General features: G+C 37.1%; 1 protein-coding gene across 1 annotated transcript in view; it reads left to right on the forward strand.

Moving 5' to 3' along the window:
• Positions 1 to 535: 535 nt before the first annotated feature.
• Positions 536 to 22,037, forward strand: part of MED13 (mediator complex subunit 13) — a 99,921-nt gene continuing 78,419 nt past the window's right edge. Inside the window, exons 1-3 of the mRNA XM_028109058.1 lie at positions 536 to 682; positions 2,674 to 2,908; positions 11,057 to 11,225. Of these exons, the coding sequence (XP_027964859.1) occupies positions 617 to 682; positions 2,674 to 2,908; positions 11,057 to 11,225 (470 nt within the window). The 5' untranslated portion in view covers positions 536 to 616. The remainder of the gene's footprint in view (positions 683 to 2,673; positions 2,909 to 11,056; positions 11,226 to 22,037) is intronic.

Consider the following 22,037-nt stretch of genomic DNA (forward strand, 5'->3'; position numbering starts at 1 on the left):
GTAGAGCAGACGTTAGGCCGGCTTGGCCCAGGGACGACACGAAGACACAGCCAGAGAATGGTCTGAGCCCGCAGACGCCGCCACCACCTCCGCCACTGAGGAGATTCTGGGCTTAAGGACATCGCCGCTGCCGGGCCGGGGGCCTGGGCTTCCCTCCCGGTTCTTGCCCTTCTTGCCCCTCTACGGGCGCCTCCCGGCCCGGGAGAACCCTCCAGGGCTTGGGCTCTGCCCGCTCGGACTCCATTTTAATTATTTATTGTGTTAATTTATTATTTTTTCTTGTGGAAGGGGCACATATCCCCTCTGTCCCCCAGAGAGGGACGAGCGTCCGCGGGCTCCGCGGCGGCCGCAGTCCGGCCCGCGGGGCAAGCGCGGCGCGGCACTCCCGCCGGCCCTGGGCCCCGGGCGGCTAGGTGCCGGCCGGGCGGCGGGGGCTGCTCGCGGCGGCGGGGGGGGTGGGTGGGGAGGGCGGGCGGCCCGGAGGCCTCCTCTTCCACCGCTCCCCCAACCACCACCCCCCCGCCCTCCCCGGTGTCTGTGTTTCTCTCTCTGGTCGGAGGCGGCGGTAATGGCGGATGGTGGGTTGTGGCGCCGGCGGCGGCTGCTGTGAGGGACGATGAGTTCCTCCTTCGTGCCGAACGGGGCCAGCCTGGAAGATTGTCACTGTAACCTCTTCTGCCTGGTGAGTGCAGGGGCCGCGGGCGGGGGCCGCGGCGAGCGGGGCGGTGGGGGAGGGGGCCGCGAGGTGCGCCCTTGGGCCGTGGGGGAGGGGGTCCGGGTCTGATCCAGATGCCCGAGTCCCCAGGCTAGGCCCAGCCGGAGCCGACGCGGCGGCGGAGCTCCGCACCAACCCCGGGAAACACGTTCGCTCACCCACCATCCTAGGCTCTGGTTTAGGAGTGCTGGCTTTTTTTTTCTTGTTTCCGACTCTTCCTCACCGTAGTCTTGTCTTCAACTTGTGCTCCTGATCTGGCAGGACACTCACATTTGCCTCTGTGTTTCTTGCTTTAACTACTGCTTTTCTCCTTATTGACCCCGTATCCCTTCTTAACACTTTGCATTATTGCCATTCTCCCAGTGTCTTTATTCCTCACTCTGTTAATTTGGTTTCCCCAATAAACAGGACACCGGAACTTAGGTACTAAAAATCTCTCTTCCTTTTACATTTTCTAATGAGTCAAGCTAACAGAAGATTAGTTTCTCCCTTCGATGAGTTCAGATCTCTCTGTAAAAACCAGTAGATGCCATTTCACATGTTTTCTCTTTAAACTTTGAAAACAGTTTGCCATTTTGACAGTTTCTAGCCATCTTGCTTTTATTAGAACATGTTTGTGTGAGAGTGAAACGGACTAATGGAGGAGGTTCTGTGGTTTTGCACTAATTTTTTTTTCGTATTTGTTTTGCTTGCATTTTTAGAATGCTTTGAGCAGGCTGCTCCCTCGTTTTATTGAAAAGTCTAGGGAAGCTGGAGGCAGGAATGACAATTGTATAGGTTGGCCCCGTTCTGGGAACATCCACAGTTAAGACTTTGAAAACTACCAACTGTTGCAAATATTTAGGTCCTCAATTGGACAGTGGCTTAGCTTCATCCATGATTTAAAGTTTCAGTGACTTTTCATTTTTTGTGTGCTAGGAGAAATATTAACAGAGTATGTGATAGGTAAGTGAACTGAGTGGGCGGAGCACAACTAGTTGGCAAGTGTAAACTGCCAGTCATGTATCAGCAGTTTCATTTTTGGCACCTTATGCTTTGCACCTCTAAGTTAAAGAATTACTGAATTCCCTCTGTTGAATTTCTTTCACTGTGCCAAATTGGAATTTTTAATGCCCTTCTCTCTTATAAAATGTTTTCTTGTACAATGTCCATTAATCAGCATCTCTTCAGATGCAGTAAAACATAACAGCAGGTTTTACATTTGTCTTCTCTGACTCTATTTTTGGTACTTTTAGGATCAAGTTCTTTGGAAATAGACTAGTACAAATCTGACAGTTCTTTGTGAGCACCTATTTCACTTCTAAAAGGGATATGTGAAGAACTAACAATTTTTTCAGTATAGGTCACGTTTCATCAGAGCCATCACTTCTATAAACATGAAATGATGAGTCTTTAAAAATTAATTTTCTGTTACAAGTGTGACACCAGGGAGTAAACGTGACCAGTTGGAACAGAACTTAGAGGAAATGTTTACTACGTGTGCAGTATTAAAGTACATTATATTTAATATTGTTAACTTTTGTTTTTCTTTGGGACACATTTATTGCTATTCAGTGACATGTCAGTGTTAATATTTTAGCTGTTTTTGTTCCTTTAAATTTTTGGTTGAATGATCAAAGAATAATTTTTTTGGTCAATCTGCTTTAACATCTTAATATATATTGAAAAATTGTAATGTCTCAATGAAATAAGGGGCTTTAAGAGAGAGTACTGTTGGGGCGCCTGGGTGGCTCAGTCTTTAGATGTCTGCCTTTGGCTCAGGTCATGATCCCAAGGTCCTGGGATTGAGCCCTGCATCCCTGCTACATGGGAAGTCTGCTTCTCCCTCTCCCACTCCCCCTGCTTGTATTTCCTCTCTCGCTGTCTCTCTGTCAAATAAATAAAATCTTTAATAAAAAAAAAAGTTACTACTGACTTTGAATGAATATGCAGTAATAATCATGCTTTCTTTTCTTTAGGCTGACTTGACGGGAATTAAATGGAAAAGATATGTATGGCAAGGCCCAACTTCTGCCCCTATTCTGTTTCCGGTGACAGAGGAAGACCCAATTTTGAGCAGTTTTAGTCGCTGCCTTAAGGCAGATGTACTTGGTGTTTGGCGGCGAGATCAAAGACCTGGACGAAGAGAATTGTGGATATTTTGGTGGGGTGAAGACCCCAATTTTGCTGACCTTATTCACCATGACTTGTCAGGTGAAAGCAACTTATTTCTAACTAATGATATATAACAACATTGTATACTTTTTCTTAAAATCATTTATATTACAAATTAAGATTTTTTTTGTGTGTGTGTGAACCACTATTAAGTGTGAAGCCAGATAAAAATTTAGCTTACTGTTATATTTCACAGTGGTTATTTTATTTTACCTAAGTTATCCATATTATGTCAGGCTTTAGCCTTGAGTAACTTTGTTCTTTCACCAGCCAGGTTCCTTGTGTATTTCATGCAGACGGGGCACAGGGGAGGCATGTTACCTAAGAAAAATGAAATGGGGGAGCATAAAGTTCCTAACAAAGTAATTTGCAGGCACATGGAATTCACCATTTGAGTCCATTCTGCCACTGCTGTCTTCCGTATGAATATGCAGACAGTTGTAGGAGTATCTAGAAATATTATTGTAACTTTCTCATGTTTTTTTCCAAGGTATATATTTATTTTGTTGTTAATTGTCATGTAAAACATATGAAAGCATATGTTAATTTTGTTATTCTTGGAGAGTGATTCTTTTTGTTTTAGGTACTGTTCCTTCAAACACTCACTAAAATGAGACTAGTGCCAACTTGTTTAGCTTTTATAGGACGTGGAATCATACTCTGAAAAGTTACACAAAAAATAATTTTATTATGAACCTATCAATAAGACTACTTCTATCTTAATTTCTTGACTTTTACGACCAAATGTTACTTTAGAAAGAGAAACTGTAGCTCTTCATGTAGTCACTGAAGCTTGTGGTTCCTTTAGATTTTTAAGAGTCAAAGTTAACTGAATCTTTGATGATAGGAATGTAAATGATTAGTTATTTGCTGCAAGGTACGAATGACTTCAGCAAGATGTTTGGTAATGATTCTTGACAGGTAAATTTAGGATTTTTTGATAACTAAAAAAAGCATTCTTACTTGAAATTGAATACTCTGAAGTTTCTATTATTGTCCATTTGACCTATAAGACCTATTTTATTTTTGGATGTAATGTAATCCAGGTGACCGTCTTAAACAAGCTCTTAGTAAGACTAATGTTTCTGTAGGAATGTATGTGTTACATTTGTTTTGATAGTTCCTTTTACGTTCTAATGAACAAACCCTTCACTGCTAATCTTTGAGAGTGATTACAATTCTTTTATGATAAATGCTTTCCAGCTTTGCTACTTTTCTAATAAGGTCCCTGTTGGAGATATTAGTCCTTAGTTATGAGTATGCATTGTAGTTCTAAATATGTAAAGTGATGTGTTTACATATGTATGTATATGTACAAGTATATGATATATATGTGATATATATATGTCAGGATATGAAATTTCTTTATTAAGCTTGCCGGCTTCCTTTTTCCTTCCATTCACTTTGGTATGCTGGAGTTATTTTGTTCTTTTAAGTGGTCATAAAGACCACCTTAACTAAAATGTTTGGAGACTGTTTTAATGTTACTGATAAACTATAAACTATATAAACTAGTTGATAAACTATAATGCTGACTTGGGGATTTCAGTATTAATAAAGTTGGCAGAGCATTTGAACAGACCACTTTTCTTCCAGATTTCGTGTAATACATTTTGTAGAATCAAAGATAATTTTAACAGATGTGTAGTATTTAGTTTTACCATCATAGGACTAGTATTTTGAAAGCCTATTATAATTAAATGTGAGCTGTTTTGATGTATATTAAAACACTATGTGGATTTTTTCCCCCTAGATTCATGTTACGAGTTAAATATGTTTTCTCCTAAAACTGGGCTACAGTTTAAAAAATTGCTTCTGTAGTTTAACTTTGCTTTTTTGCTAATTAAAAAAAAATGGTAATACCTGTAGTTTAAAATATTGATCTTGAATGTGAATGAATATAATTTTGGAAGATTAGGTTTTAATTGTTGTTAGATTTTGCTGAATGCCGTTGAATGATAATTAACTTTAAAACATTTATCAGAGTGAAAGCAATTGAAATAGCAAAGCAAAATATATTAGTAGTATGTATAATCATAGTTACCATTCCAAAGCCTGTTCTGTACTGTTTTAAACAATGTGTGTAGTCAGTGGTATTTATGTAATGTTTTAGCTCCGCCCCCCAACTTGTCATTTACTTTAGAATGTTGTTACTTAAATCAGACATATCTTAAAGAATAATAAGGTCTTTTCAGATGGAGTATATTTGTCTCGCCCTTTTCTTTGCTCCAGGGACACCGTCTGCCTCCCTTTTGGGATAATTAGTCTGCCTCTGTCTCTCTAGCTAACCCCTTTTTCATTTCTTCCCATCTGTGGCACTCTATTCCCTTCTTTTAAGCTCCCCTGAGAAGAGAGCAGCTGGACAGTAGGGGTGGCATCAGCTGCAGGAGGCAATCCTGAGTTCCAAGTGGAGGTGTAGCACTGAGGAAAAGGGAACCGGAAGGACCCAGGTGGTAACTAAAAAGCTGGTTAATTTAGTATGAGCTTGCTTTTTGCAGGCACAGGCAGTGCCCTTCTGTTTGGTTCAGCACCTACCACATCTTATTACTGAAATGTTTGTGATTATGGTTTTATTTCCCTTCTTGATGAGGGAAAGAGGGAAGGCATTCTATTTTGCAAAGATTAGAATTCTGTTTTTCTTATTAACTGGAATATCCAGTGATAAAAGTACAGAATTGCCTTTGCTCAACCCCCTTATTTCTTTTGTGTCATCCATAGTGTATTTTAAAAAATAAACTTTTAACTTTAAAATAGTTTTAGATTTACATAGAATTTGCAGAGATCGTATAGTGAGTTCCTGTATAACCATCAACCAGCTTCTTTTATTGTTAATATCATATGTTGTATACATTTTTCACAACTAATGAACCAATACTGATATGCTGGTATTAACTAAAGCCTGTACTTTATTTGGATTTCCTTTATTTTTACCCAGAGTTCTTTTTCTATCCTATGTTCTCATCCAGGATACTACATTTAGTTGTCATGTCTCCTTAGGCTATTCCAGATTGTGATATTTTCTAAGCCTTGCCTTGTTTTGATGATCTTGATAGTTCTGAAGAGTCTGATCAGGTTCTATAGTGCATTTTAAATTTTGCCTGTCTGAATATAATGTAGCATGTGTTTAGGTCATTTTCTTTTCAAGATACAGAAACAGAATGTAAACTTACCTTATTGCTAATTGGTAAAAATCTGTTAGAGCAAACCAAACCTAATTTGATACACACTTTAAACCCTCAGTACTTGTTTTGTAGCGGTAGTAGTCAGTACTGTTTGGTGATTTGCACAGACCTAATGATTTTTGGGTTAGGATTTTTGCTAACTAGTATTGCCTAACTTTAACATTCCAGGAAGAGATTTGTTCGAAATATCCCTTAAATCCCAAAGTCAAAAACTAACTTTTTTTTTTAACTTTTTGCTCTGCTTCCTCTGAGACAATGGGTAGTTGAATTAATATGTTTTGATAGAAGAAGGATTAGGGAACAAAACTTTTCTCTGATTACAGCTTTTTAAGTTTTATTTATATATATATTTTTTAACTTAAAATTTGTAGCAGACTTCATTTAGTGGTTGTATGATAGAGGTGTAAAATTGGCTTTGGGAAAATTTTAGCTTAATTCCTCTGCTCACAAGTCTCTATGTAATAGGTAGGACTGGTTCTTTTAAGTTTGCATCAAAGCCAAGATTGTTTTATTACCATTAGTGTGTCCTTGATGGAGAAGAGTTTTCTGGGTATTTTTCTTTTGTGCCTTAACCTTTTTGGAATTTTATTGCTGTCATTATTGGCTTTTAGTCTTTCCCTTAAAACAAAAATAAAAACAAAAACTACTCCCTCTCCTGAGGTTGCATCTTTAAAAAAAAAATTCATAGCAAACTAGACTGTGATGAGACTCTTTGAGAAAACTGATACCTTGAAACTAAAAAAACAGACTCAGGGCTAAAAATATTTGTTATTTTTTCTGGCTCCTGTGGTGTATATATGGGATTTTAGCAACTTGTCCAAATACTTTCATTATACCAGAATTTCATCATAATACTGTCAAACTAAATGGGCCATTGGTTGCTCTTAGAATTTAATTTTAGATTCTTTTATTGAAGGATATTATAGTGGAATTTAACCTTAAGTGGCAGCTTTAACAGGATTGACAAACAGTTAAATAGCAGCCAAGTATAGGAATCTAGTGTCAGCCAAATAAAAAAAAAATTGTTGTGTGCCCCAGCTGGCCTGAAGCGAGTTAATTCATTTCTATCTTCTGTTCCATAGTTTACTTGTGACCAACTTTTTGTATTGACTAGTCTTCTAGGAACACTTTTATTTGTCATATTTCTTCTATGTACTGCCCATTTTGAGCAAGAGCATATATCTTTTAAATCTTCAAATCAAAGATAATCATCAACATATATTCAGGGGATTTTTAAACCAGAGTTTTTCAGGTTTTGCCGTAGATCAGTGATGCTGCCAGCTTAAGGCTCTATTTGTTGAATGAATGGCTATGAATGGGCAATTATTTAAGACAAACACTGAATTAGACATTTAAACATTTCTCATTTTCTATCATTTTTGACCCGTTCATTATTCATTAGTATATGTTGTGTTTTAAAAGCTTGGCAGAATTATTTAGGAAAAGAGTCCATTTTTACTGGTGTATTACTGTGGAGATATTTAAAGATGTCAGTTTTGAGAAAAATGTTGAATACGAGTACTAAGAGTGTCAGCTTTTTCATTTTTTCGTTTTTTCCCCCCACTCAGAATTGTTTTGATGACCTATCACATAGTTTGTCATCACTATAATCTGTATCTTCAGGAAAATATTTTATGGTAATCAAATTTAGCATTTGAACTTTTGCATTGTTTTCAGATATTTTGTAAAAATTTTTCAGGTCATGATGATGAGTTCTAATGCTAAGAGTTCTAATGGAAAATTACTATAAACAAAATTGAACCTATTTTCTCTGGGGATACAGATACAAGAGGAGAAAAACATTTATTTAAATGCATTAAGCAGACTTTTTCCTTTAGGCTATGGTTGATTAAATTCAAAAGAGCTAGGTAAAGATTTGCTATATGTTCCCTTCTACCTCCCTTCTCTATTATGATACTGGTGTTGAGATTCAGGGACTGGTTTTAATTAGTGTAAGAGGTGCATATCACTATCTTGGGTGGGTTGGTTGTACCATTTCACTTTTCATATCTGAATACACATGTAGAGAAGTACTTTTGCTATGGTTATTATAACAGGCTATTAGAAGCTTGGCTGAGTAGACTCTTACTTCTAGGTGACCTCCCCCGCCACACACACACCAAAAACAACAACAAAAAAATCTTCAGGCTTTTCATTGAGTGTTATTGGACGTATTTCTTCAGCAGTGAAAAATGAAATTGTTGCTTTAGTATAATAGTTGCTTAGTTACTTGCTATATAGGTGAAGATATACTTGATATTTGTTGGCTTAGAAAAATCCTAACAGGTGTCCTTTCTTCTTTGTTTTATGCATAACGCCCATTTAGTGTTAATGAAAATGTGGGCGTTTGAGGATATAATGTAAAATGAGGATTAAGTTCACCTAAATTTCTCTAGATAAAAGCATTAAGTTCCCTAGAACTAGAATTTCCCTAGATAAACTTTAGAGCAATGAGGGAGAAATGCTTGAAAATTAGTACTGATGAAATTTTTAAACTATATTTAGTATTCTTAAATCATTTAACTTCAGGTTTAACTGAGATAGATTTTTAAAATAAAAATCTTCAGAATTTTATGTAAAAAATGTATGCAAATTATTGTATTACAGGCTTTTACTATTCCAAAAACTCTTTTATTTACTCTTTGTGGGAAGAAGACAAATTCATTCTCAAGTTTTAAGTGAATAATTTTCTGATAATTAAAGTTTATAGCGACTGAACAACTTTGATATGTAATGGTAACAACTCTGTATCTTGGATCTTTGTGGCTTTAAAACTTAGAACTAGTTAAAAAGATTTTGGTAAACGTTTGTTTTGTAGGACAAATGTTAGAACCATTGTGCTTCTCAGAAGGTAAAGATTTTTGAGAAGGCAATAAAGTATACTAAATAGATTACAAAGAAATGAAGAACTGGGAGATATTCCCAGCATAACTGGAAGTTAAAAACATGCATATTTTTAGTAATCATAGATGACAATTTGAGGTAAAACTCTTAATGTGACTAATTTTGAAATGACACACTCTGATTAGGCTGAAAGCAGATTGATTAAGATTTATTTTTTTTCTCTCAGCAACTCACGAATATACTTGTGATCTAGACCGTTAAATAATTAAAGTGAAGTCACTGTGTGCCATTTCCCTTTTCTCCTAGACTACTGTTTTCTTTAATAAGGTGAAACTTGTGAAGTTTTGGCTTATATAGACATATATAAGGTGGTCTACAATATAATAGAATATAAAACCTCTTTTCCTTTAAAATTAATGCTTAATATTAATGATTTAAAATTATTCCAACTCTCAAGTACTGTCCTTTTTTAAAGCTTACCTTTTTGGAAAAATAATTAGTTGACTTAAAAGACTTGACTAATTCAGGAAACACTTTAAAGAACAACATAAAATCAACATTAACCTTTGTAGTGGCACAGATTTCTAGTGCAGTTAAAGTCCACTGTCACTATGCTTTTTAGTTAATGTTTAGTCTATCCATTTGTTGTGTAGATTATGAATATAAACCATGTGTCCCTCTTAATACATGCTTCTGCTTTTATTCAAAAGCCCATCATAGTTTGTTATTATTCTCTGGGTATAGTGTAGACATTTTTAGTGTTGAATTAAGGTTTCATCATTTATTTTTTACTTATACTGAAAGATGACCCATATTTATAAAATGTTTATAAAAGTATACAGGCTATGGAATGATACTAAATTATATTTGAAATAAGTTAAAAGCCTAAGTATCATTTGTAGCAGAATTCCTTGGATGCTTTGTTAAAGATATGAAATGGATAGAGAATAAACTTTCTTGAACTACTTCTAGACTTATCTAGAAATAACTATGTTATGTTAACATTTTTTTGGTAAGTTAAAGTGGTTAATGGGCTGGCAAAATTGAGGCTGTATAGTTAGTAGGGTAGTTATAACTTCGTATTGGATGTTCTATTTATTTTTTTTAAATTTTATTTATTGATTTGAGAGAGAATACGAGCAGGGGAGGAACAGAGGGAGAAGCCGACTTTCTACTGAGCAGGGAGCCCAGTGCGGGACTGCATCCCAGGACCCCGGGATCATGACCTGAGCGGAAGGCAGATGCTTAACCAACTGAGCCACCCAGATACCACTAAAGACTTAAATTTTAAATTGAACTCCTGGGGCACCTGGATGGCTCAGTCATTAAACGTCTGCCTTCCGCTCAGGTCATGATCCCGGGGTCCTGGGATAGAGCCCCATGTTGGGCTTCCTGCTCAGCGGGGAGCCTGCTTTTTTCCCCTTTCCCTCTGCTTCTCGCCCTGCTTGTGCTCGCTCTCTCTGTCAAATAAATAAATAAAATCTTTTTAAAAAAATTTAAATCTTTATATTTTAAAATTTCTTCGTCAAGTAGAGGATCCTATATTGAAGAGTAATGGGAATCATTTGGTTGAAATGAGACCGAAGGTGGCTAATAATGCGTCGCTTGTTAGCCTCTCTGCCAAAAGCTTCCTTTTTATTCATCACTTATTTTTATAGTTGAGTAGTGGATTAGAATGCTGATGGACATAACATTTTTTGAGTTAATTATTAACTGGCTAGTTTTTTTTTGGCAGGCTGAATGACTGGAGGAATTAGGACAAAGTAACAAGTGAGCCAGCTTAGAAATTGGCATCTTAGGTATAGCGTGTCTTTAATGTTTACCAGCTTATACAGATGTTCTTTGCATTGATACAGAAACCAAATCAGTATGTTTGAAACATATCATTGACTTTTTATGCAGTGGGAAAATAATTTTCAGGTACTTTAATGGAATACATGACACTTATGCATTTTGCTCCTTAATGGAGTAACTTTGAAACCTGATATTTCAATGTCTGGAGATATATTGAAGTGGTGGTAGCTCAATATTCTGAGGTTTAGTTGGGTTTATGTAGTAGGTATAGTAGTGTTTATGAATTTAAACTGTAACACTTTTTACTTGACTCTGAGTAGATATAGTGCCACTACTTTACTTTTTGTTTCTTTCATTTCTCTTGTAGAAGAGGAAGATGGAGTGTGGGAGAATGGACTTTCCTATGAATGTCGTACTCTGCTATTTAAAGCAGTTCACAATCTGTTGGAACGGTGTTTAATGAACCGGAACTTTGTACGCATTGGCAAATGGTTTGTAAAGCCTTATGAAAAAGATGAAAAACCTATAAATAAAAGGTAAGCTATCTCATATAAACTCTTAACATTTCTTTAGGTTTGTTAATTTTTATAGCTTTACAGAAAATGTGGACGGAAATAAGCTGTCTTACATATGCAGGAAGTTAAGTTCAGCAAAGTACTATAAGTATTCAGTTTTCTTTGACCCCTCCACCCTTTCTTTTATGCATTTTAAGAATTTTCTTGAGGTGGGAATAGGCTGGATGTCTAGTGATCTGAATTTTTATTTGGGATGATAGAAAAATGTGGGGTGAAAGCAGAGGCTTAAGCAATGAAGAGTATACTTTTTTAATAATAGTGCAAATATATCTGCAGTACTCTGTTAAAATTAAGTGATATTAATACTTATTAAAGATAGTGATCTATAGTTGTGTTTTGGATTGAGTTAACCCTTCTCATTCCCAAATCTCTAATTTTGCTTTAATTAAAGTAATTTAAATTTGTGTTTTTCTATATGACATGTTTACTCTTAGAGTGTAATTTTCTTGAACTTTGAATTAAGCAAATTTATGACACTAATTTGTAGAGTAGTTGCAGATAGAGACACAGAAGACTTTAAGATAACTTCTTTTCCTGTGCAGTTAAAAGCTTTAGATTGCTACAGTATTTATTTATTTATTTTTAGATTTTTATTTACTTATTTGGGGGGGAGAGAATGCGTGAGAAGGGGAGAGGAGCAGAAGGAGGGGGAGAGAGAGAATCCCAGGCAGACTCCCTGCCAAAAACAGAGCCCACCTCGGGGCTCTGTCCCACGACCCTGAGATCATGATCCAAGCCAAAATCAAGAGTTGGATGCTCAACCGACTGAGCCACCCAGGCTCCCCAGTTGTTTTTGATTTAGATATGGTATAAGATACGATCTCTTAGAAGATTTGGTCCTAAGCACTTGGTGAGGCTTTAAGAAAGATGAAACCGTAAGATGGGATGTGAGAGAAAAAGAAATTTTTTAGCTTTCCCTGAAAGATGTGAGGATATGAAGGAAACATTTAGTTATGTTATCATTGTTGAGATGCCGTCTTTTATGTCTTTTTTTTCCATATTTTTAAAAAAAGATTTTATTTATTTGAGATAGCACACGAGTGTGTTTGTGGGGGGGAGGGGCAGAAGGAGAGGGAGAAGCAGACTCCTGGCTGAGCAGGGAGCCTGATGCGGGGTTCAATCCCAGGACTCTGGGATCATGACCTGAGCCAAAGGCAGACGTTGAGCCACCCAGGCGCCCCCAACCTTTGTGTCTTATGTACACATTGTTTTCAGTGTGTAACTCTGGAGTCTTTTCAAACTTCTCTTTTTAGTTTTAGTAGAATGGATGAGTAGATAAGCCTGGACAAATCAAGGCTCTTTCATTTTCTTCCTCTTTGAAAATGAACATAAACCTTTACTGTCAACAAACAAATTGTACAAGTTAGGAATGAATTCAGTTGCAAAAGACAGAACACCTAACTACTTGGCTTATGTAGGAATTGATTTTTCTCGGTAGCAAGGAGTTTCATCCAATTCAGAGTGAACTTCTAAGTTTTCTACTGATCTGGATCAGTAATATAAAGAGCCTGTCTACAGGATAGAGAAGTGGGTCTAGGAGTCTGACTTACTCATTTGAACTTTCATTCTTTTTGTTTTTTGTTACACCATACACCTTAAGAGATCTACCAGTGTCTTCACTTCTCTGCCTTTCTGGGATTTCTGTGGCTTTGATTCAGTTTGCATCTTGGTTTCTTCCCCTTAGCCGTTATCTACTAAGCTAGTTACTATTTTTGCCTTTGCTTGTTAGCTCCCCAAATGTTGTGGCCAGTATTTTGCATTCACTTGTACCATTCTCTTTGTGCTCTTTTGCTGTCTATATGGAAGGTGTTTCACAAAGACGTAGAGGTAAATGAATGTGTTCAATGAGCCATGTGAGATACTGGAAGTATCTTTATTTCTCTTCATGAAAGAAGCTCTCTTAGTGGGCTTTTATTAATAGAAGATGCAACTTTTCATACTGGAGATTTTCATGAATCCAATAGATTCTGCTTGTTATTTACATAATGTAATTGAGCAGTAGTGTTTTTCTGTGGGCTGACCCATTTAGAAGGGGAACTAAATTCAAATTGTGTTTTATTAGTGGAGTGGTACTAGAAATAGTATATGCTCTTTTGAGTTATTCTTGAAGGATAGTTGTGGTACAAAACTGATTTTATCCAGGACAGATAAATGTTCTCCCTCAAACCTTTTTTCATAGGAACTTCCTGCTACCTCCCCTCCCTTTAGAAAAACAAGTAGAAAAATCAAGCAGATAAGTCTCTCAACTGCTTTTAATTACGGTTTGGGACTACTTACTTTTCCATTGAATTCAGTGGAATGATACTAGGAAGGTAGATAACAATTGGATTATAAATTGCATTTCTAACCTATTATGAAGCTAAACCATTAAGCATCATATATACTATTTTTGTTTAATGATCAAGTCACTTTTTGTTGAACTTGCATAAGCTTTTTTTTTTTTTCTTTTAAGACAGAGAAGGCAGGGGGATTGGGTGGGGGGTGAGAGAGAATCTTAAGCAGGCTCCACCTCACAACCCTGAGATCATGGCCTGAGTCGAAATCAAGATCGGATGCTTAATTGATTGAGCCACTCAGATGCCCCAAGAACTTGTATAAACATTCTTAAAAAGAATTATAATTGTCTGGGGTGCATGGGTGGCTCAGTCAGTTAAGTGACCCAACTCTTGATTTTGACTCATGTCATGATCTCACAGTCATGAGATTGGCCACTTAAGGCTCCACATAAGACCTCTGTGCTCAGTGGGGAGTCTGAGATTCTCTCTCTCTCCCTCTCTCTCCCCCTCTGCCCCTCCCCCCACTTGTGGGCTCTCTTGTACATGCTCTCTAAATAAATAAATAAAATCCTAAAAGAACACAATTGTCAAGGAAATTGGTATTGTGAAGCTGGTTTCATTTGAACAAAGGAGAAAATAATATTCCTGACCTTTTCTTTATTCTTCCTCCCTTTATCCCCATTAAATATAGATTCTCATCTTCTAATAATCTGAATTTCAATGTAGCTAATTGTCTGATTAACTAAAACAACCTTCAGGGACTGAAAGAGAGGAAATGGAATTAAATCTAGTGGTATAGCTAGGTTAGCTGTAAAGAACCCCTCAACTGTATAGGTAATTAACCACAGAAATTTGAGATGTTATTAGGGTAATTAACACAAAGAATTTAAAAGAATTACTTTTAAATCTACCATCTTCAGGTATTGTTAAAAGAATGACCAGTGTTTTGTCTTAACAGTTTAGATGTTTTCCTACAGTGTAGGAAACTAGATCAGATGCAGTTGCTGTGTTTGCTAGTGAAACCACAGGTAAATGGCTATAATAAATACCAATGACTTACTGTAGGTTTTAAGTAGTCTCTTAGCAAAAAGACATTACAAACTTGTGATGTTTGAGTGTACATTAGGATAAGATTATTTTGAAGAAGAACCTGTTTGTGTTTAGTTAGTGTTTTGTCATTTTAATCTATTACAGCAGCTTAGCTGAGTGGCCAGTTAAGTTTGTATATTTAGTAAGAGTTTTAAATGCTTATAGGAAGACACACAGAGTAGAAAGATATTAATAAGGATTTTTTCTTTTAAGACTGCTAGTCTAATATCTTACACTATGTGTTTACATAGGTGTGCTAATTAGTAGCAGTTGAGATTGTATAGGAGAGAATTAATAGGGAACATTTAATATATACTTTAATTTTACTCTGTTCCCTCAACTACAGATATAGCCATATAATTAATTTCTATGGAAAAAAATATATTGTTCAGTTGGTAAATCTGCTTTGAGATTTTTACTCTACTATTTAATTTCAATTTTAAAAGGTAATAGGATATCTATATATCATGTATATATGTGTGTGTATATAAATAGGATAGAATAAATCTTTGCTGAATATAACATAAAGGAGATTGGATCAGATACCTGGTTCTGTATGTTTTTTTTTAAAGATTTTATTTTTTTGAGAAAGGGAGAGCACGTGCACGTGTGTGTGTGTGTGTGTGTGTGTGTGTGTGTGTGTGTAGGAGGAGGAGGGGGAGAGAATCTCAAGCAGATTCTGCACTGAATGTGGAGGCCCACGTGGGGCTTGATCCCATGACCCTGAGATCGTGACCTGAGCCAAAATCAGGAGTCAGATGCTTACCTAAGCCAGGCGCCCCAGGTTCTGTATGTTCTATGCCCTTATTTTGGGTTCTGAAATTAAGGGTTAAGTATTAGCAAAGAGCCTGACCCACAGAAAGAGATTTTTGTCTTGTGAGATGAAGCAGGCAAAGTTCACAGGAAGGAGAGGAGTATATCCCTAAGTATTTTATAGAGTTAATTGTAACTAGAATATTAGGGCAAAATAAGGAATTTTAATCCCTGTTTTTTTTATTTTTTTAAAGATTTTATTTATTTATTTGGCAGAGAAAAAGACAGCGAGAGAGGGAACACAAGCAAGGGGGAGTGGAAGAGGGAGAAACCGGCTTCTCACCGAGCAGGGAGCCTGATGCAGGGCTTGATCCCAGGACGCTGGGATCATGACCTGAGCTGAAGGCAGATGCTTAAAGACTGAGCCACCCAGGCATCCCTGTTTTTTTTTATTTTAAAGACGTTTTAGAACGGTGCTGTTCAGGATAGTAGCCACTATTTAAATTTCAGTTACTTAAAAAAGTGAAATTACAGTTCTGTTTCTTAGTTTCACTGGCTACATTTCAAGTACTCCTGTGACTAGTGGGTATTACAGATACAGAGTATTGGGTAATATAGATACAGAGTATTTCCATCATTGCAGAAAGTTCTTTTGGTGTTATTTACACCAGAGCCTTTACACTTATAATTAAAATAATACTTTAGGAGCTTTACTAAAGAAGTTGGTCAAAGTTGTTTTTGTTTTTAAGGCAATAGATGAAAGAATATACTTTAAATTTCACCCATAAAACTGTGTTTTATCTTCTATACCTGTGGCTTTTACACAGCCCTTTTATCTCTAATATTTTAATTAAATGTGAGCAATACAAGATTTAAGTTTCCTCTGGAGATACATTATTAACCATTTTATATAGCTTTAGGATGCCCTTTGGTTGGGTCCCTCAATACTTCTGAAAACTTGAACTTCTAGGGAAGCTAAGAGCAATCATCATTACGTCTTCTAAGGACTCAATTTTCTTCTTCCTGCCTTCTCAGGTAGCAGTGTCCCGTAGAAATACAATATGAGCCACATATGTAATTTTAAACCTTCTAGTAGGCATATTAAAAGAGGTAAAACAAAAACCCAGGTGAGATAAATATATTTAACTTAGTATATCCAGAACATCATTTTAGCATGTAATTAATTATGCAAAGAATATTAATGATATATTTTACTTTTTTCAGATATTTTACTACTTTTAAAGAAGTTTTTGAAGTTTAATGTATATTCTATACTTAGAGTACATCTCCATTTGGACTGGCGACATTTCACGTGCTCAAGAGTCACGTGTATATATTGGCTGTTCTAGGGCTTTAAGCCCAGCTGAGCTTGGTATAATGTTTATTGGTAGAAGGTATTTTCTAACTAGGGTGCCTGGGTGGCTCAGTCAGTGAAGCTTCTGTCTTCGGCTCAGGTCATGATCCCAGGGTCCTGGGATCGAGCCCCACATCAGGCTCCCTGCTCTCCCTCTCCATCCCCAACGCCCTGCTTGTGCTCTCGTGCATGCACTCTCTCTCTCAAATAAATAAAATCGTTAAAAAAAAAAAAGTATTTTCTAACTGGTCTTCCGAATCCTCTTGGAATTGTATGCTAAAATTTTTTTTAACGATTTTATTTATTTATTAGAGAATGAGAGAAAGAGAGTGAACATGAGAGGGGGAGGGTCAAAGGGAGAAGCAGACTCCCTGCTGAGCAAGGAGCCCGATGTGGGACTCCATCCCGGGACTCCAGGATCATGACCTGAGCCAAAGGCATTCGCTTAACCAACTGAGCCACCCAGGCGCCCTGTATGCTAAACTTAAAAAGGTTTTATTTATCCATTTATTTTAGAGAGAGTGCAAGTGTGCAAGCAGTGGGAAGGGCGGGGGAGGGGGGAGAGAATCTTAACAGGCTCCATACCAAGCATGAGGAGCCCAGTGTGGGGCTCGATCCCACCACCCTGAGACCACCCCCGAGCTGAAACCAAGAGTCAGACACCCAACCGAGTCACCCAGGCACCCCATATGCTAAAATTTGAGTGTGATCTAGAATCTCAAATATAGGGGAAACCTTCATCTTTATGTCAAGGTACCCACTATTTGTCCGGTTGGGCATAGTTACTGTCTTTTTTTTTTTTTTTCTTTTTTCCCTCTCTGCAGCCTATGTTGGTCTGTTGTTAATGTCTCCTCAAGATTATTACACATCCTGTTTTCTGAAATCTTAAGTGGTGATATATTACTTACGACCCATGAAATTTCTCTTGATGCTTGAGTCGTTAGGATTTGCATGATCAGTTTTCTACATTCTCATACTTTCCAAAAACATTTATGAGAAAAAAAAAATTTTTAAAGATTTTATTTATTTGAGAGAGAAAGAATGAGACAGAGAACATGGTGGGGGCCGGAGTGTCAGAGGGAGAAGCAGACTCGCCACGGAGCAGGGAGCCTGATGCGGGACTTGATCCTGGGACTCCAGGATCATGACCTGAGCTGAAGGCAGTCACTAAACCAACTGAGCCACCCAGGCGCCCCTCACTTATGAGAAAAATTAAGTGCTAAGACTTCTTTCTTTTTTCCTCTCTGGTAAGCTTTTCTTTTTCTTATATGATTTTTGCCATAGACTCCTGTAAGTCTGTCCTTTTGAACTATTGGTTTTAGTTATGAATAATAATAGGGAAATTTTGTTTCTGAAGGGGGAGAAACCTTTGCTTAAGCAGAACTCACCAGGCTGTGTTTAGAATTAGGGTTTAACATTAACTCAATTCTTAAAACTTTGTTACTCCAGTTTTACAATTGCTAAATCTAAAGCACAGAGAGGCTAAGTCACTTATCCAAGGTCATGTAGCTTGCCAGTGTTGGAGCAGGATTATAGGGCATGAAAAATGAGACAGGTTTTGGACCCTGTAGACCAACTGTATCTTTTCTTTCTACATCTTTTTTTTTTTTAAGATTCTATTTATTTCTTTATTAGAGTGTGTGCATGCCCACGCACGTGCGGGAGGAGGGACAGAGGAGGAGGGAAAAGCAGGCTCCCCCCCTGAGCAGGAAGCCCAACCCCTGACCAGGGGCCTGGGATGATGACCTAGGCCAAAGGCAGATGCTTACCCAACTGAGCCACCCAAGTGCTCCTCTACCTCCGTCATCTTAAAGTGATAGGAAGTAGTAAAACAGAATACCTAAAAATTTCTTATATTGGGGAAATAATAGGAATATAAAGAGTACTTGCGGAACACTTGAAGCTGTAAACCAGAATATCATTGTTTTCTAAGTATTCTTTATAGTGTAAGTAATGTGTTCACTAAGTGAGCAGAAGTATATCCAAGATTCACAGGTAAGGTGTTATCTTGTTCATGGAGATATGTTCAGAATACCTAATGTTGAAGTTAATAACTATGAATTTAAGAAATTAAAAATGTTATTTTGAGAGCTACAGAAATACAGTATAATGCAGTAGTGAAACTTGTTGGGATATGGAATAATGTTGAGAGATTCAAAAAATACTGATGCCCATGTTTTACATTGGGAGTATGGCCTAGGCTTTGGAATTTTAAAAAGAGACCTCCAATTGTAATAAAAAACAGGGAAACTATTGAAATTAATGGAATCAATACAGTATTTTTTAGTGTATAGTTCAGTGGCATTAAGTATATTCACCTTGTGCCGATATCACCACTATATACAGAATGTTTTTTTCATCATCCCAAACTGAAAATCTCTCCATTAAAGAATTCCTTATTTTCCCCTCCTTTCAGCCACTGGTAACCACCATTCTACCTTGTGTCTCTATGAATTTGTCTGTTTTAGTTACCTTATATAAGTGGAATTAACGTAGTATTTGTCCTTTTGTGTCTGGCTTATTTCATTTAGCATAATGTTCTCAGGTTCTCATCCTTGTAGTACGCACCACAATTTCATTTCTTTTTGTCTTTTTGGGGGGGTTGGGGAGGGGCAGAGGAAGAGGGAGAGAGAATGCCAAGCAGGTTCCACACCCAGCACAGAGCCCTGGCATGGAGCCCAACGCAGTGCTCTATCTCACAACTCTGAGATCATGACCTGAGCTGAAATCAAGAGTTGGACACCTAACCAACTGAGACACCCAGGCGCCCCATAATTTCATTTCTTTTTAAGGCTGAGTAATATTCTGTTTTATTTTAAGATTTTATTTATTTATTTGAGAGAGAATGAGAGAGAGAGAGAACATGAGAAGGGGGAGGGTCAGAGGGAGAAGCAGACTCCCTGCTAAGCAGGGAGCCCGATACGGGACTCGATCCCGGGACTCCAGGATCATGACCTGAGCTGAAGGCAGTCGCTTAACCAACTGAGCCATCCAGGCATCCCTCTATTGTATTTTTATACCACATCTTGTTTATCTATTCATCTGTCAGTGGATGATTGGATTTTCCACTTTCTGTCTGTTGTGAATAATGCTGCTATATATATTGGTGTGTGAATATTTGTTAAAATCCCTGCTTTTAGTTCTTTTGGGAATATACCTAGAAATGGAATTGTTGGAACATGTAGTAATTCTGTGTTTGATTTTTTTTTTTCTTTTTTAGGAATTGCTATAGTCTTTCATAGTATCTGCACCATTTTATATTCCCACTAAGAGGGTTCCAGTTTTTCCACATCTTTACCAAGTTTTCTAGAATGTAATAATAGCCATCCTGTGGGTTGAAATGGTACATCATAGTTTTGATTTGCATTTCCTTACTGATTAGTGTTGAGCATCTTTTCATGTACTTGGTGGTCGTTTGTGTATCTTTGGAGAAATACTTGTTTAAGTCCTTTGCCCGTTTTGGTTAGGATGACTAGGGTTTTTTTTGTTTTGTTTTGTTTGTTTTGTTTTGTTTTTGAGAGAGAAAACGCACAAGCAGGGGCTTGGGGGCAGAGGGTGAGGGAGGGAGAATCTTTTTTTTTTTTTTTTTTTTTTTGGGAGGGAGAATCTTAAGCAGGCTCCATGCCTAGCATAGAGCCTGACATGGGGATCTCACAGCCCTGAGCTGAAATCAAGAGTCAGACACTTAACTGACCAAGCCACCCAGGGGCTGCAGGATGACTAGGGTTTTAAGTCAACATTGTTTTTAACTAGTTTTATGATTTAAGACAAACCCTTTAACTTCTTTATGCCTTGAGTTCCCTGATAGCAAAATGGGATATCATCTTTCTGTACCTACCTAACCCAGGTGCTAAAAATAAATTAGATATGGTCCCTCCTAAATCAGTATACATATTAAACTTTTGTATGTACAATTGGGTTTTTACAAAACCCCTTGGAGACAAATTTTTCACTTCATGTCAGTCAAATTTTTCTGATTTGAAAGTTAAGATGGTCAAGTACTCATTGGACACCTGGAAAGGCTATATTGGGCCTTCGTTTTATGGGCCATGGTTTTCGTATGTTTAATAGACTATAAGTAATGTACTTTAAAAAAAACATTTTCCAAATTATAGTAATCTTTTTAGGAAAATTTTTAGTTATATTATTTGCTTTATATGTCATGGCAAAAATCCATTTTGAATATCCTTTTTAATTCTCATTTAAGATTTTACATATGAAATGAAACAAACTATTTTTAAGAACTATACTTCATTGATTAAAAACAGTGAATATGAGGAAGCCTCTTTGTCTTTTTTTTTTTTTAAAGATTTAATTTATTTGAGATAGAGCAAGAGTGGGGAGGAGAGGGAGGACAAGCAGGCTCCCTGCTGAGCAAGGAGCTGGATGCGGGCCTTGATCCCAGGACCCTGGGATCATGACCTGGGCTGAAGGCAGCGGCTTAACCAACTGAGCCCCTCCTCTTTGTCTTTTTGAAGGTAAAGAACACGAGACTGTTTTAGGTTGTTGCTTATACTTGCAAATGTTCTTGGAAATATTTGCAATTCAGATTTTAAAATCTATTTAGTTACTGAATAAGCACACAGCACTCATAATCATTTATTTTATTTTTTTAATTTTATTTATTTATTTGAGAGAGAATGAGAGATAGAGAGCACGAGAGGGAAGAGGGTCAGAGGGAGAAGCAGACTCCCTGCTGAGCAGGGAGCCCGACATGGGACGATCCCGGGACTCCAGGATCATGACCTGAGCCGAAGGCAGTCACTTAACCAACTGAGCCACCCAGGCGCCCCTCTCATAATCATTTTTATAGAATACTTACTCGATCCCTAAAACTAATCAAGTTATAATTTCTCTGTGTAATAAATTATTCTTACTGGAGTCACTTCTTAATAAATATTTTCTTTGACAGAAGTATTTTTAGTCAGTAATTCCCCTTTAAACTCTTTTAAATTTTTCCCCCTCATTAAGAAATATTTGTCTTCTAAAGTTTTCTGAAAAATGTTTAAAAAACCTTTGTAATGGTAAGAAATAGTCATTCTAACCAATTGAATATGAATTTTTCTTAACTTTTTTAAAGCATTTTGTCTTGCTTTTAAATTCTTTTTTTTTGTTGTTTAGAGAGAGAAATGCTTTGAAAATTGATCTGCTTGTTTTATGTCAATACTTAAAATGGGCATATCCCTCTCAGAAATTAAACATTAGTGGTTTGCTAAGACAAAAGTACTATTTAGGAATTATGTATTTATATGCTCTATTACTCAACCTTAACAATTATAGAAGAACTGCGTCAGAAAAGAG

The sequence above is a fragment of the Eumetopias jubatus genome, unplaced genomic scaffold, assembly GCF_037043125.1.
Source record: "Eumetopias jubatus isolate StellerSeaLion01/CBP00866 unplaced genomic scaffold, mEumJub1_p1.0 scaffold_10, whole genome shotgun sequence".
NCBI classification, from domain to species: Eukaryota; Metazoa; Chordata; class Mammalia; order Carnivora; family Otariidae; genus Eumetopias; species Eumetopias jubatus.